General features: G+C 25.7%; 2 protein-coding genes across 2 annotated transcripts in view; both read right to left on the bottom strand.

Moving 5' to 3' along the window:
* Window positions 1–15,021, bottom strand: part of LOC100211780 (Golgi to ER traffic protein 4 homolog) — a 43,692-nt gene extending 28,671 nt beyond the window's left edge. The window contains exons 1-2 of the mRNA XM_065803073.1: window positions 14,839–15,021; window positions 10,010–10,088 (exon numbers count right to left, since the gene is read on the bottom strand). Of these exons, the coding sequence (XP_065659145.1) occupies window positions 10,010–10,088; window positions 14,839–14,963 (204 nt within the window). The 5' untranslated portion in view covers window positions 14,964–15,021. The remainder of the gene's footprint in view (window positions 1–10,009; window positions 10,089–14,838) is intronic.
* LOC136083618 (uncharacterized) lies at window positions 1,319–7,380 on the bottom strand. The gene is made up of 2 exons (XM_065803072.1): window positions 7,105–7,380; window positions 1,319–6,992 (listed from the first exon to the last, which is right to left on the bottom strand). The coding sequence occupies exon 2, from the start codon at window positions 6,542–6,544 to the stop codon at window positions 4,688–4,690; it is 1,857 nt and encodes a 618-aa protein (XP_065659144.1). The 5' UTR covers window positions 6,545–6,992; window positions 7,105–7,380; the 3' UTR covers window positions 1,319–4,687.
* Window positions 15,022–16,936: the final 1,915 nt, after the last annotated feature.

Genomic DNA, 16,936 nt, shown 5'->3' with positions numbered 1-16,936 from the left:
GTCTAGACTTATCGCTTTGGAGCTGCTCAGGAGCTGGAGCCATTGCTATCTGGAGCTGGTGTTTTTACAAAGAGTTAAATCAGAGCTATAGTTAAAGTACTTCTGAGCAAAGCTGGCTTCAGAGCCGGGTGTGCCCGGGAAGAAAAAATTTTGATACTCCAAAATGTCAGGTTAACTTTTGATATTTTGGAATACTTAAGTATGAGTTTATTATGTTAAAGTTTTTATTTTATATGAAAATATTTTTAAAAAGAAGTTAAAAAATTATGGTCATCAAAAATATCATTTAAAGTTTCAAAAATTTATTTAGATAAGCGTTACCTCAGTTTTCACACTAGCTATCCATTTATTTGTTAACAACATTACTTATTTGATAAAAAAATTTACAAAGACCTATAAAAGTTAGCACTTCTTATAAAAAATGTTTTATATTTTCTTATTGTAATAGAATTCAGGCATTTTAAGAATTATTACAACATTTAAAAATTCCACAATAAAAGTGAATAATATATTAAAGTAAATAATGTATAAAATATATAACTTATTATATAAAATAAAAATTTTTATGCAATAATTTAAAGTGTGATTATTTTATGCAATAATTTAAAGTGTGAATTTTATATTTTATCAGTTTAATAATCTTTATCAATAATATTAATATTAAAATTAATAATCTTTTTATCAATATAATTTAGAGTATATCAATTTTATATTTATCAGTTAGTCCAATATAATCAAAAACATGTGTGCATTTCAATCGGCGCTCTTTTTAAACTTTTTTTGTTTTGTTTGTAACAAAAATGCCTTTTAATAAGCATTGCAGATTATTACGCAATAATTTATATTTTTTAATGATAATTATACTATTCAGAGAAAAAATACTTTTGCGAGGGCCGTAATTTGCTCCAGTAAACCATTTTAGAGGAGTGTGAGCGATAGATGCACAACTTGAGGCATAAAGGATTTTCATATTTTAAAAGTTGTACTTGAGCTGAAGTATACAAAGTTGTTTTTGTTTACTTTCAAAAAAGTACTTGCATTTTTTAAAAACTTAATTTTGATCTAATTATTTTGTGTAATGTGTTTCATATTACTGCATACAATAAGTTACTTTAAGACAGCGTCAATTGAAACTTACTTTATCAATGTATGAAGTCTCATGACTTTTTAAAAATGTTTTTAATTAGTTAAAACGTTTTAAAATTGATTTAAGCGCATGAGTTTTGTTTTAAATACAAAAAAAAATTTGTTAAAGATTAATCTAGTTTTATTCTACTTTATCAAAAATATTATTTATTTATTATTTTTACTCATTCTATTTTTTTTTAATTATTTATACTGTTATTGTTTTAAAAACTTTTTAAGTTTAACTTGTTTATTTAAAAGTATTTTTAATTGTATGTTTATTAGCAATATTTGTGTTTATAAATAAAGATATTGACAACAACCTAGTCAGAAAAACTCTGTTGGATAGTGTGTTGTAGCACTATCTGAGTTTTTCTGGCTTGTAATAGCAGAGTTGTAGGTTCAAATCCGGGCTTCACCAACTCAGCTAAACTGGTGTTATTCCATTAGGGGTAACATCAGTTTAACTATTTAGGAATAAAAGTGATTATGAGATAAAAAAAAGCAATAAAAATTGCATGCAACTTTTTTCGATAAAAATTAGCTCACAATAAATTGTTAGCAGACTAATGGAAATCGTAACTAAATATAACCTAACTAAATATTGCAATCATAACTAATCTCAATTCCTAATCTAAAAATCACTACCAAAATCGACTGCATAATCGCAATCCGGTAACACTAGCAGTAAAAATTCAGCAGTAAACTCAGCGTATGAGTAGTATTTCAGTGCTATAGGAAATCGCCTTGATTGGCTCTGATATCTGATATTTCCTTCACATAACTGAAGGAAGAAACACAAAAACTTTTTTTTAAATAACTAATTTATGAAATCATACCCTTTACTGAAAAAAAAAACTTCATGTAAAATTGGATCAATATTTATGTGTATATTTTTTAAAACTTTATTTTTCATTGGTTATTAAACTAATTTTACTAAATTAAAAACATAACATCCTTTTTTTTTTACACAACTAGTGTTCATTTATTTTACTAATTTAAAATAAATAGTGTATACTTTATTAATACAAAATAAATAAACACTAGTTGTGTAATTTAAATCACTGATCAGTAATATGTGAATGACGGAGTTTCATTGAAAACATTTGTGGTTGAAGGATTCCAGTTAGTTACAGGCCAAACAGATAAAGGTCTTGAATTAAATACTGGATATGAACCTGTAAGTGATTTTATTAATGAATTTGCAGAAGAAAAATAAAGGCTGAAATAAAAGAGACATTGTTACACAAATTTATTATGTAAAAATGGAAGCAGCAACTTGATACTAAAAGAACTTATCATTAGGAATAATTATTAAATATTATTATGCAGGAAAAATTCAAGTGAAAATTACCACTGGTAGATACAGTAGAACAACATAGCTCAGTTGCTGTCAAAAAAATGATGGAAGATGCTCCATATAGATTTGGTATTAGCAAAGTTCAAATGAAGGATCAAACGAGGAAGAAATCTGGGGAAGAAAATCTAACCTTTGTCCTGCCAAAATGGTGTCAACAGCTGTCTACCAACTTTCAGCTATATGCAGGGTATTAGCCAGTCTGATAACATCACATATAATGTGGAATTTCCAATTTGTTTAAAATTTCTAAATTGTTCCAAAAATCATAGTAAAAAAAATACTTTGTACATAGAAAACATATGCACAACAAAGAAATAAATTAAATTGATAGAGAAAATTTATGTGAAAAGTTGTTAGCTAGCACGGTACATTCAAAAATTGAAAAAAAATTTATTTTAATATTGCAGGCTTGGACAGGAATGATGTGTAGATCAAATTATAAGTGTGGTCAGTAAGTTATAGGCACGCTGTAACTGACCATGCTTGTGATTTTTTCTCTTTTCAATTTAACCATGGCTGTTTTGATGTTTTAACAATTTAAATGCAATAAAAAGAATTGCTACGTTATAAATAATTTTATATCGTTGATATTTTCTAAAGTTTTTATTTTATGCGAAGACATTAAATAAAATAAAAAATTAATCATAATGATTTTTTAAAATAATCATATTTGTGTAAATTAACAAAAACTTTTTTAATTTAGGGATGTTCATTGTTCAAAACTTTTTGTGACTAGTTGCTTAGAATTAATGTAGGAGCATTTTATATAAACTATAAAAGAATACAAAATAACTTTATTAACTTATATAAACATGTATTTTGCTAATTAATACAAAAGTTTTAAAGTATTTTGTAATGTTTTTATCTTATGATTTTTTAAAATCTTTCAAAAAAATACTTTAAAACTTATCCTTTGAAACATTTTATTAAAGTTAAGCAAAGCACTTTAAAAAACATAAAACATTCTACCTTTTTTTAAGGTACAAACAGTCGTTTCTTTATCATACTGTCATGCTGCGTAAGTTAATCAAAAAAGAAGTCGGCAGTTGTCAACAGATAACTGTCAATGCTGATAGCTGAACCCCTAGGTTAGAGAACCCTTATACGACTCTAATACTTCACTATATCAATGACCATATCAGCAAAGTAAGTATTTTTAAATCTCATAAAAATAAGTTATATCTTGTAAGCTGAATAAGTTTTCATTAAGAAAAATTTGTTTTTGTAAGATTCAGTAATTTATCGTAAAAACTAATAATTTACTGTAAAAATCATTAAACTATGGTCAGTTTTGCCTTGGACTCTAAAGGAAACAACACAGAAATTGTGGGATGCAGTGCCAAAAAAAGTCATTGTCCATGATGCAGTGGCAAATATGCTGTGTTAATCATTGACCAAAAAAAAATTGACTCTATGTTGTGTGCCTATTAAGCACAAGCTTACTTTATGTAGTGAAGTAAAAGAAAAAAACCAAAAAAGTTCCAGAAAACAGAGAAAAAATACTTTTATTTTAACTTATTTTTGGGTCATTCCATGTCAAATCAACTAAAAAAAAAATATTTCGGCACCATACCATCTCAGATTTTGCTGATTTTTGGAATACAAGCTTGAATTAATGAAAGAAAACTTCACTCCAAATTTTACTCCTTACGGTTTCAGAGATACTGATACTTGGTCCCAGTCTCTTTTTTGACTTTTTTTTTCAGCGCCATTTATTTTTTAGGCTCATTGCACGACACAATTAGCTTTAACTTATGAAATACTTGTTTAATAGTGGTAAAAATTTCTACGTAACTATTTTTGAGGGAGAGGAACTCAAAAATCATGGGTAAAATACACACAAATTTAAGCTTCTATATGAAAATTCAATTTCAAAATGGTGTAACTCTTTTCGTAAGTTTTTTGATGCCCCGTACAAAAAAATGTTTATCTCGAGATGCCTAAAAGATAAAATTCTGAAATTTTTTCCTAATGTTCTATATGTAACAAACTTCATAATACAAAAAAACTGCAAGGGTTTTTTTTTTTAAATCAGATTTATTCGCATTAAAAGTCTTATAATAATAAACCCAAAAAATTTCGAAATTACACTAAAACCATGAAAATAATTAAATTGCAATGAGAAAAATAAAACTAAAAGGCAATAAAAATTGACAATCTTCGACATTTAATAAAAATTAAAAATCTTTGAAAGATAACAAATTAGTTCTCTGGTTTAAAGTTTGCCCAGCTATCTTCAATGCTCTGGTTATCTATTTCACTGATTTTGTATTGTCTTCCTGTAACAGTTGTTGGAATATTAATTATTAACAATAAGTTTGTCGATGGAACCCAGCATAAATCATCTCTAGAAGGCCAATAATATGACCTTGAAGGGTAACATGGATGCATGAATCTAACTAGAAAGTCTTTATTTTCAACATCAGTTTCCTCAACTAGTCCGATCCATGGATTGTTATCATATATCAAACATACAAACGCGCCAATGCTTATATTAGACAAGAATTCTTTAATAATCTCATCAGTTTGAAAATTAAAAACAAATGAATACTCCAATTGTTCAGAAACTACTTTAGTTCCAATTTTTGTAATACTTATTGGAACAAAATTGTGATAGGTGCGAGTGCCTGGTAACGTTTTTGCAGTTGCATATCTTTGCTCCATTTCACTTCGAATTATTGTGTTTGACTCCTTAGATATGTAATAAAAATTAATTCCTATGATTTCATTTTGGCAAAAATTAAACATTGCAGATGCTGTAAGAATATGATTTGTTGTTGTTCGATGAAGGCTAGCAATTGAAGTTAGTCTTTTTACAGTCCCACCAATACCATCACAGGGTGATTTACTGTGACTTGTTGCAAAGAAGGACCATGTACATTTCATAGCAAAATCTTGTTCATGGTGGCATATATTTATGAAGTTTTTGCAGTTTTTGTACTGGCCAGCACACCCATCTGAAAAGTAATGGACAGTTTCTATTTGATGAGAAATATTATTTTTAATATGTTCAATTGCTAGCTTCATCACATGATAAACCATATCTACATCATGCAGTAAATCATCTGAGATGAAACATAATGAATCACATTTGAGGACATTATTTTCTTTATAATAAATTACTGTTGGATGCAATGTTGCTTGAATTTTGTTCCAGTGAAAACTTTGTATTTCGTCTTGTACAACAAACTCATAATTTTCTGAGAAATCTAAAAGGACAACAACCTCAGTACTACTTAACTCATTTTTTAACTTTCTTAAAGAAGCAGCTTGACTTTTTGCAATGTAAGAATGAACAGTAAGTTTTTGTAACTTATTTTTCAAAATATTAATAAAGCTACTTGTCATTTCTGTTAGACTTAATAGCTCAGATTGGTCTGTTGTTTTCCATTGTTTATAATCTATACAATAATCATCATCTTCATCAATATCGTCTTGAGAGTATAACTCATTTTCAAGATAATGTACTAATGCAGAATCTTCTGGGCACATAGGGCAATGATGTATCATGCAATTCTTGTTAGCCCTACTACAAACAAGCATATCAATAAGTTCGTGATAATCCTTTGATAATTCAACTGCACTAATCATTAACTTAACATTTTGATGGTAGGTGCACACACATACTGTATGCGTACCAGATGCTCCTACTGTAATGCACCATTTTGGACGATGTGAGCAAAAGTTAAAAAAACAAGTCTTTATATCTGGATAACAGGTTTTAAACTTTGCATATAGCTCTTTTAGATTTGAGAGAATCAAACGCTTTTGCATGTGAGATCTTCGAGCTATACTAACAAAATCTTTTTTACCAGACATTAGTCTGCTATTTTCATCATTACAATAAAATTCAATAATTTTATCTACTGATTCTTGAGGTGTTTTCTTTCCTTTTTTTTTTTCAGGAAAAGATAAAATACCATTTTTCTGCAGCAATTTGCGTGATATCTGCACCATGTAATTAGTAACATTAAATTCTTTTTCTATATCTTTGTGAGACCAAGAAATTGGAACCAGTGTTAGTAGTTGAATTTTCTGATTACGATTGGAAATTAACATTTTTTCCTTGATTTTTCTAATATATCCATGTCATTTGCTTTACCTTTGACTTCCTTAGATAATTTATTGAAGGAATCTTCATGGCTTAACTCTTCAGGATCTATATTTAAAGTCCTTGCGATGCCTAACTTTACTGTTTTTTGAACATGTAACAATTATTTTTTGCCAAGAGCAACTCTAGAGTGACTATTTACTGCATGCATTTTGAGAGGACTTATATTCATAGTCGTCAAAGAAGAATTAAGATTTTTTTTTAACAACTCGTTTATATTAAGTTCATTATCTTCATCTTCATAAACCTGGCTACAAGTCGGTTCTCTTTGTCCATCATCCTTAAATGACATCAATTTAATCATACATGAGGGACATATCTTTTCTCCAGGAATAACATTAATACCAATATTTTTCAATTTCCCAGCAAGTTGCATATTAATTTCTTTACATCCTCCTAAAAACATGAGTGATAACTACTGCTTCAGTGAATATTTTGTAAAAATATATATAATTTATATAAAATTACAATAATGTTTTCAAAAAGTTTCATGATTAAGTAATAATACCTTTTCTTCTTTTTCCTTTGTGTGAATTAAATGGATCACAGCAAGTTATGTGGATTGCGGAATAACGTTTTAAATAAACATATTCATGGTATAGGCGAACCGTTGCATTTTCATCAAATTGAATGCCAGAACGACTAATTATCAAGTCTTTTTCAACATCATTAAGACTTGAAACTTTCTTGATATCATGGGATTTTACAAATGTTTGTTTGTTACAAATTTCTTTATTTGTTATTCCAATTGAACATATTTCTTTATCATTCATATTTTTTAGTTCTGTAAGAAACAATTTTAAAATAATTGTTGTTTGAAGATTTGAAAATAGAAAATCCTTTAGCTATTAAACATAATGATCTTAGATATGAAATGCAAACAAGTTTATATGTTAGAACTGCACCTAAGATAGCAAGATTCTAAAAATCTTTTAAAAAAATGCAAAAAATAAATGCAAATAATTTTTTTGTATAAAATAACAATTTTTTCCTAATTTTTTTATAAAACTTTGAATAGAAATAAATCTGATTTAAAAAAGAAAACCCCTGCAGTTTTTTTGTATTATGGAGTTTGTTATATATAGAACATTAGGAAAAAATTTCAGAATTTTATCTTTTAGGCATCTCAAGATAAACATTTTTTTGTACGGGGTATCAAAAATCTTACAAAAAGTGTTACACCATTTTGAAATTGAATTTTCATATAGTAGCTTAAATTTTTGTGTGTTTTAGCTATCGTTTTTAAGTTCCTCACCCTAAAAAATAGTTAGGTAGAAATTTTTACCACAATTAAACAAGTATTTCATAAGTTAAAGCTAATTGTGTCATGCAATGAACCAAAAAAATAAATGGCGCTGAAAAAAAAAGTTAAAAAAGAGATTGGGACCAAGTATCAATATCTCTGAAACCGTAACGAGTCAGACGCTAAAATTTGGAGTGAAGTTTTCTTTCATTAATTCAAGCTTGTATTCCAAAAATCAGCAAAATCTGAGATGGCATGGTGCCGAGCATAAATTGAATTAAGCTGGAATGACCCTTTTATCATATTTACACAAAGCCATGCAATTTAATAAACATGAAAAACACAACCAACACTATGCCTTTGGACATTTCTTTCACCCGAATTTCTGAGTTAATAATTTTTATTTTTTGTTATAAAACTAAATTTCTTGTTAAAAGAATGATCTCGGCAAAATAAATGAATTAATAGTAAAAATCTCACAATTGTTGTGTATGATTTCAGAATACTTCAACAGAAAGCTTCAACAGTACAGTATCATAGAAGATTTCATAGTATCATAGAAATCATTCATCAACAGAAGCATTTTTTATCAGTAAAAAAGATAGTCAAAAAGAAACACAGTTGGCCAACTAGTGTGCATAAACATGATATGCAAAGTGTAGATATTAAGCAGGATGATAATGACCACAACACTTGTTTAAATGTCCCCAAAAATGAAACGAGTTCAAATTTTTCTATATACCAACATTAGAGAGAGAAACAGCTAGGGATCTCAAATCTAGTTCATTCAACAAAACAAAGTTATTTATTTTAAGTTATAAACAACATTATTAGAAACATCAACCTGCTACTGGGAAGTTATGTATTAGCTTAAATATAAATAAGCGTTTTTTTTCATAGTAACATTATCAATCATAAAATCAGGTTTATCATAAAATGAACTTAAAAACTTGAGTTTATTGAGAACTGTTTTTGAAAAAAACAAAATGACTTTAAACATTTTGAAAATGTTTAAACTTATTTTGCTTTGGACTGATTTCAACAAAATAAAACACGTTTTTTTTTGTGCCAGTTTTATCCAAACAGTCATTTTTACAATTTGCCTAATTTAGTATCTTATTGTTTTGATATGCAAATGGTTGATTAATACTTGAATAATAAATTAAACTTTTTTTTTTATGTTTTTATTTTAAGAGTTTAAATAAAATCTTTCAAGACATCACATTCATGAATTGGTCATGTGTTGTTCCGTCTATATAAGGGTTCATCCTGACAATCTTCTAAATTGGCTCTATTTGTTTATGATATACATTATTTGTTTATAATATATCATTGTGGCTTAGAATGGCTGGTAAATTTAGCCTGATCAAAACTTGGTTATTTACTTTTAATAACTATTCCAATATTGTTGATATATATTCTATATGCTCTTTACATTACTTTTATATCACGCCTTCTACCATGGTGATATCTCACAAAAATTTTTTTTAGTTATTCATACGTCATAACCCTATACTAATGAGTCTTCTGTAATGAGTTTCTATTTTCTAGTAACTCTTAAAACAAAAAAAGACTTTGTTGACTAGCAAACTTTCTTTTTTATTTTGTTTTATTTCATTCTATTTTCAGTTTCTTTTTCAACAAATACTTGCTACTGTTGACCAATTTAATTTAGTAGGTCAATGTATATAAAAACATGATTGTGTCAAGCAAAATTTAATAAATACATTTAGATTTAGATTTATTAACTGGGTAAGCAACTGAATAGTGTGATATTTAGGGTGATATGTACTGAACTAAGTTTACTAAATAATTTAAATCAATAGCTATATAATTTAAGAGAATTGCACATCAACAACAATCTAATAACAAACATCATCTAATTATTAAAGTTAAATTTAATTAAATCTATCTTTTTCAAATATATATATTTAAAGTTTTAGCAACTTGAGGTTTAAATGAAAACAACTGTGTGGAAAGAAAGAATGAATGTAAAGTTCATTAGACAATTTTCAAAATTTTTTATGATAAAGATTATTTGTTAGAACATTTGGAGAACAGGAAATATCAACTAGTTCAGACATGCTAGTCATGATTCTAATTCATGATCTTTTTTTATACAAAAATTAATAAATAAATAAATAAAAACAATTTAAATAACAACAAAAACCTGATTGTGTTCCAATAAGATAATCACACTGTCATAAAGAATGTACTCTGCATCCTCATATTTTTTTTGGGACTTATACCTATTATACATACAGGAAAAAAAAGTATACTCATATATATGTATGCATATATATATATATATATATATATATATATATATATATATATATATATATATATATATATATATATATATATATATATATATATATTTAAACAATTTTAAAATGCATTCTACAAAATAGAGTGCTCAATGTTCTTAAAAGAACAGAGCAATTAAAAATTAGCAGAAAATCATAGGAAAAGTGTTTTTAAAATTGATAGATAAGCATTTCCCGCCCTCTAATAAATTACATAAAATGTTTAATCGAAAGTTAGCTACAGTTGCACAAAAAATATGGAAAGAATTGTAAAAGGTCACAATAATGCTTTGTTAAACAAAAAAGAAATCCTAAATGAAAAAACTACAGAAAATTGTAATTGTAAACAAAAAAACAATTGTCCAATGAGTGGAAGTTGTTTATCAAAAAATATGGTATATAAATGTGTTGTTTCCTCTAAGAATTTACATGATAAACAATATATTGGCATAACAGAGGGTGAATGGAAAAAACGTTTTGCCAATCATTAGCAATCTTTTAAAATAAAGAGTATTCAAAAGACACCATGCTGTCAAAATATATATGGGAATTAAAAAGCAAAATTATATATGATTTTATACTGAATTGGTCCATTCTTAAAACAGCACCTGCATATAACAGTATTTGCAAAAAATGCATACTATGCCTACAAGAAAAATTTGAAATAATTACTCATGCAAACCAAGAATGCTTATTAAACAAAAAATCGGAATTAATTTCTAAATGTAGGCACGAAAATAAGTTTCTCTTAAAAAACTATAAAAATAAATGAGCTCAAATAATAGTTACATTAAGTTTTTAATGTAACTATTATTTGTAACTATTATTTGTAACTATTATTTGAGCTCATTTTAAAAAATACTTTTCTAAAAAAGCATAAGTAATCATTTCCAAAGAATTCTTTTTATAATAGTGTCAGTAAATTCCACAAATGTGTGAAAATTTACAGTAGTTAACACCTTTGCGACTTCCTGTAATTTAATTTTTGGTATAAATTAAAGTTTTATTAATTTGATCATTCATTTCTGACGAGTCTTTATTGATAAAACACAGTGTTGAATGAGAAAAACTTTTGTTAAGTGATTTTCTACTAATTTTCTACTTTGTTAATGTAGAGGCACTTCCTTGTAGCAGTAGGCTATAAGATTGTCGATGCAGCAGCAGTCAATGTAGCAGCATTCCCTTGTAGCAGCAGACTTTAAAGTATTGATGTAGCAACACTCCCTTGTAGCAGCAGGCTGTAAGATAGTTGATGTAGCAACACTCCGCGCATGTTTCAAAAATGTATTTTTATAAAACAAAAACACTATTATTTAAAAAAACTTTCTAGTCATTATTATTGTGGTTTTTTAAAAAGCAATAAAATTTAATGTACTTCCGCATTAATTTAGTTGCTTGATTTTTAGACAACAAAAAATCTTAATCGTTGAAGTCACCAAATTGTTGTCAAAAGAACCTTTTTTTACCATATAAGTCTCTTTCGACTAGGAGATAAGGATATATATATATATATATATATATATATATATATATATATATATATATATACATGTATATATACATCTATAGTAAAGGCGTAAATATACAGTCTGTGGTCAAAAACACCTTGCAGCTTGTCTATGGTTTTTAAACTGACAAAATTAAGTTTAGATTATAACAACACAATAATTTAGTTGAGGAAACTAATTAAATTTAATGTTTTTTTTAAAAACCACAAAAACGCAAACTAAAAGACTAGAATGTTTTTAAAAATATTCTGAATGTTTTTATTTTGTTTTTTAAAAATAAAAACATTCTATTTTTTTTACTGTAAAACAGTAAAAAAAAAAATAATATTTGAAGTGGACTGCTGCTACAAGGAAGTGTTGCTACATCAACTATTTTATAGCCTGCTGCTACAAGGGAGTGCTACTACATTGACTATCTTATAGCCTGGCTAGCAATGGAGTACCGCTACATCGACTGAGGGTTTGGTTGGGGCAGGCAGTTTATCAAACAATAAAAAAGCAACTTAAAAAAAAAAGTTTTTCGAGTTTTTAAAACAATAAAAAAAAAAAAAACTGACCTAGCAATGGTAAAATTAAAAATGACCATGCAAGAGTATATATATATATATATATATATATATATATATATATATATATATATATATATATATATATATATATATATATATATATATATATATATATATATATATATATATATATATATATACTTACATATATTCTGTTCCTTTAACTTGATGATATTAGGATTTTTTATTAAACATCTAAACATATTTATTCATTCCTTTTTTTAATTCTAAAAAATAGTTTACACTACAGCCAAGGTACATCACCGGTGGTGTACCTTGGAGGTATGTATATTGTAACTTGGAGGTATTATTGTTTTAACCGATTAAGTACTCAACATTGTAAATATTTTATTAAATGATAATTGGACTGTTATCTCAAATGAGGCTAATGTGAATCAGCCTCATTTGAGATAATATTAATATATCTAGTTAGATTTATATAAACATTAATTTAAATTAAAAATTAATTTGAACGAACATTAATTTAAATTAAAAAATTAATTTGAATTTATGTTGAATTTATGTATGATTATAAATTTGAACTAATTTATACTTAGAAGTATTAAAGACTTACAAAAGAAATAAAGTTTGTTAAGAAAAGAGTTATAACATAAATCTACGTTAAAGTTTGGTAATATTAAGTCTTTCATTTTGATTTAGCATTTGTGTACTCTACATTCAGTTAATCAAAGTTAATGCTAAATGCTAGTTTTTCCAGCTGTCGTGCTGAACCTCCTGTAATAGAGGGATATGGCAACATAAAGATCATACCTGATTTGTCCAACTAATACACAGTTTTATCTTCTATTTTATAACTTTCTCAAATTATCAAAGAGAAAATAACAATTTGAGAAAAATAATTACAATTTAACAAAGAAATATACCCATATTATACTAAAAAAATTCTTAATAAACTAAAAAAATCATATATATATATATATATATATATATATATATATATATATATATATATATATATATATATATATATATATAAGCGGAAATAGCGTATATTACATATATATATATATAAATATATATATATATATATATATATATCTAAGCGGAAATAGCGATTTACGGAATTGAATTTTGTGCTAAAATTCTGTGACATTTATTTGACTTTTTTTTAGGTAGTGTAAGGCAAACGTATTTTTGAGGAGTTTCTTTTTAGAAACATATATACACATAGTATATTTTTGGAAAGAATAAGAGTTAAGCTTGTTTTTTATAAGACTTTTATGCATGATTACTAATTTTTTTATGGAATATTTTGCTTTTGAAAAATAAGTTGATGTTCTCACATAAACTTGTAGTCGAAGAAATGTTGAGCCCCCTTTTTTTATTATTAAAAATGTTTTCTACATGCATTTTTATGCACATGTCAAATTTTACCGAAAAATAGGAGCAAATAATTTAATTAGTGCTATTTTAAGTATAAAACTTTTTTTAAGTTGACCTAGGTAAACGTTTTTTTGTGGTAATTCTTTTTAAAAACATATATAAATGTAAACTATATTGTCTATTATATATATATTGTCTATACTGTATATATTGTCTATTATACTGTATATATATTATACTGTATATATTATACTATATATATTGTCTATTATACTGTATATATTGTCTATTATATATATTGTCTATTATATATATTGTCTTTTATATGTTTGTTATGTTTGGTTACAATACTTTTTAATGGACTATTTTGCAGACAAATTTGCATGAAATTTTGATTGATGTTCTCACATTAATTTTTAATCGAAGAATATTGAACCCCCTTTTTTTTATTAAAATTGTTTTCTACATGCATTTCCTATGCACACGCCAAATTTTAACAAAAAATAAATAGGAGCAGATTGTTTAATCAGTGTAGCACTTTTGGTACCATATTTGTGTTTCTCTTTTTTTTTTTTTATTTGCGAAATATGGGGGTTGATTGAGGGCCCATTCTATAAACAAAAAATTGAATTGATTGTTAACTAATATTACTAGTTGACAATTTTATTAAAACACCACACATAAGTCATACACATTCTTCATTAGTTTATTCTTAATTTCTCTCTGTTTAAAAAAGTTTTTAAACAATTTTTGTGAAATTTTCATTAAAAAAAAATTTTAAAGACGGAATGGGGTGGAATATGCCCTCTTCCATAAAAGCAATTTATACACCACTAGTTACTATTTTTTGTTGTTGAAATATATTTTTTATTATAGATTTAATCATTTTAATAAAGATTATAATATTTAAAAGAATGAAATTTTGATAAGGCGCGTTAAACCTTCATCATAACCCAATACCCAACTTTATGATAGACCTGTAATATTTGTTAGTGATGTGAAATAATTAAAAAACAACTTGTTGTATATAAATATTACCGATTGCTTGCAAAAAAATGATTATAAATGAATATAAATATATATTTTGTAAATATACATATAAATATACACAAAAAATACTTTAGATTAGTTTTAAATTTTAACAACTTTAAAAAAAATTAACTAAATGAAGTTTGTCTTTTTACAAAGCATTTAAAAAATAAACAAAAACAAAATAACACAAAAATAAACTCTCTCTTGTTAAAAAACATAACTTTAATTAAAATTTACCTAAAATATAGTGTTTTCGTCATTTGACTAGCCTCATAAAATTTACCATTTTCAACAGAATTTTTAAATTTTTGGTGAATTCTCTCAAGTCTGGAAATATTTTTTGTTGAAAATTCAGCCGCCATTAGAGCTAAAATTTGGATTTTAAAACAAACCAGTTCGGCGATTATTATGTTGAAAAACAGTGAAATTGCGATTTAGTGTTTATTGTTGAATATTATTTTTAACGCAATAAAAAAATCTTTTTTTTCTTCTCGCGGTGCTCCCCAAGAAGATCTAATGGTTTTGTTCCAGTGGACTGCGGAAGAACACAGAGCACCATGGAATTCTATACCGCGAACATTTTGGTGTAATAACTTTTCCTTATCAACTCAACTAAAACTTTGTACAATTAGTATCAACTCATCTAAGTTTAAAAACTTTTAAAATAGTTTTTCGCAAGAGGTTTCTTGATGAGCCTCTAATTCTTGAAACATCAAAAAAAAAGTCTAAGTCTATTTTTTAATTTTCCTAATTTTTTTTTCTACTTGCAGCAAATTTTTTTTTTTTTTTGCTCTGTTTGCAAGAAAAAAGAGATTCTGTAATAAATTTCTTGGGCGTTTGTTTCAATGAAAACAACCCCTGGAATCAACATATTGAATTAACTAGAATTTCAAATAACATTGTGATTTTATGTAAGCCTTAAAGCTACTTGAGTAAAAATTGTTTAAGCCAACCTTGTTATTTTTTTATTCACAGTTACATAAATTATGCTAATACTGCTTGAGGAGAACTGTAAAAAGTAAGTAAAAACTCTGTCATCGTCAAAAACATGCGTAATTAATTATGCAACTTTTAATTAATTATGCAAAAAAATTAAAAAAAATTTGCACAAAATAAAAAAAAGAGATTAAAAACATTTTTTTCTAATTTTAACTTCGTAAATAATTTTCTCATAATTTAAATTATCCAGAACAGAACTTTCAATATACATTATTGATAGATTACTTAGTTCATCTTGGAATACTTTATTTCGCAAAATATTTTTGCGAAATGGTGCTTAAGTGGTCCAGACCATGCAGTATGCATTATATCTCAACAGAATCACATAAATAAAAATAATTTTTTCATTAATTGGTAGTTTTTTATTTTTTACCAATTTTAGTTGCATTTTTTTAATTAATTATAACTACCCATCATTTTCATATTTCATTCTTCTCAAATATGAGGATAAAATGAAATAGTTTTTTCTTCAAATTAAATAAAGTTTCTAAAAAAACTTTTTAAAAAAATAAATTATTTTTATATATTTAAACACACCTCATAATTTTCTACAACTTAAAAAAAAAAGAACTTAAAGGTCTTTTTTCGTAGATAAAAAAATGAACTTAAAAAAAATGAACACTTAACTATTTCATTTGACCCACTTTTACTTTATATTTTAGAAAGAAATTAAAGTTCTACTAAATAAATTTCGCATTTTTCTGTTCCGTTGCGTGATTCTGCTTCAAACTAAATTTATTCTTTAATAGCATTATTAATATATAACATTTTTTGTTTACAAAATAATTATATAGATTAGAATTAAATGAGAGTAAATTGGAGAGACTTATTTTTATTATAATAAAAATAATAGACAAAACAAAGAAAACTTTATTATTATGAACATAATAAACTAAACATATCGTTTCCGTGTGTGATTTTTTTGGAATGCCCTATTTATTTAATTTAATAACAGAATAAAGAAAAATTAACAAAAACTTGCCTTAGGATTATTCACCCTTATTCACAAAAACTTATCAAAAGCACGAAAAAAACAAACAATAAAAAAATAAATATTAGATTATTGAATAAAATATGTCCCTGTTTTATTTTTCCTATTAACGTTATATATATATATATATATATATATATATATATATATATATATATACATATATATATATATATATATATATATATATATATATATATATATATATATATATATATATATATATATATATATATATATATGTATATATATATATATATATATGAGGGGCGGATCTAGCATTATTTAATCTTTGAGATAACTTCCAAACATGGAACAACTCCAAACATTTGTATATTTATACTT

The sequence above is a fragment of the Hydra vulgaris genome, chromosome 08, assembly GCF_038396675.1.
Source record: "Hydra vulgaris chromosome 08, alternate assembly HydraT2T_AEP".
Classification (NCBI taxonomy): Eukaryota; Metazoa; Cnidaria; class Hydrozoa; order Anthoathecata; family Hydridae; genus Hydra; species Hydra vulgaris.
This window is presented reverse-complemented; position numbering and strand designations above follow the sequence as displayed.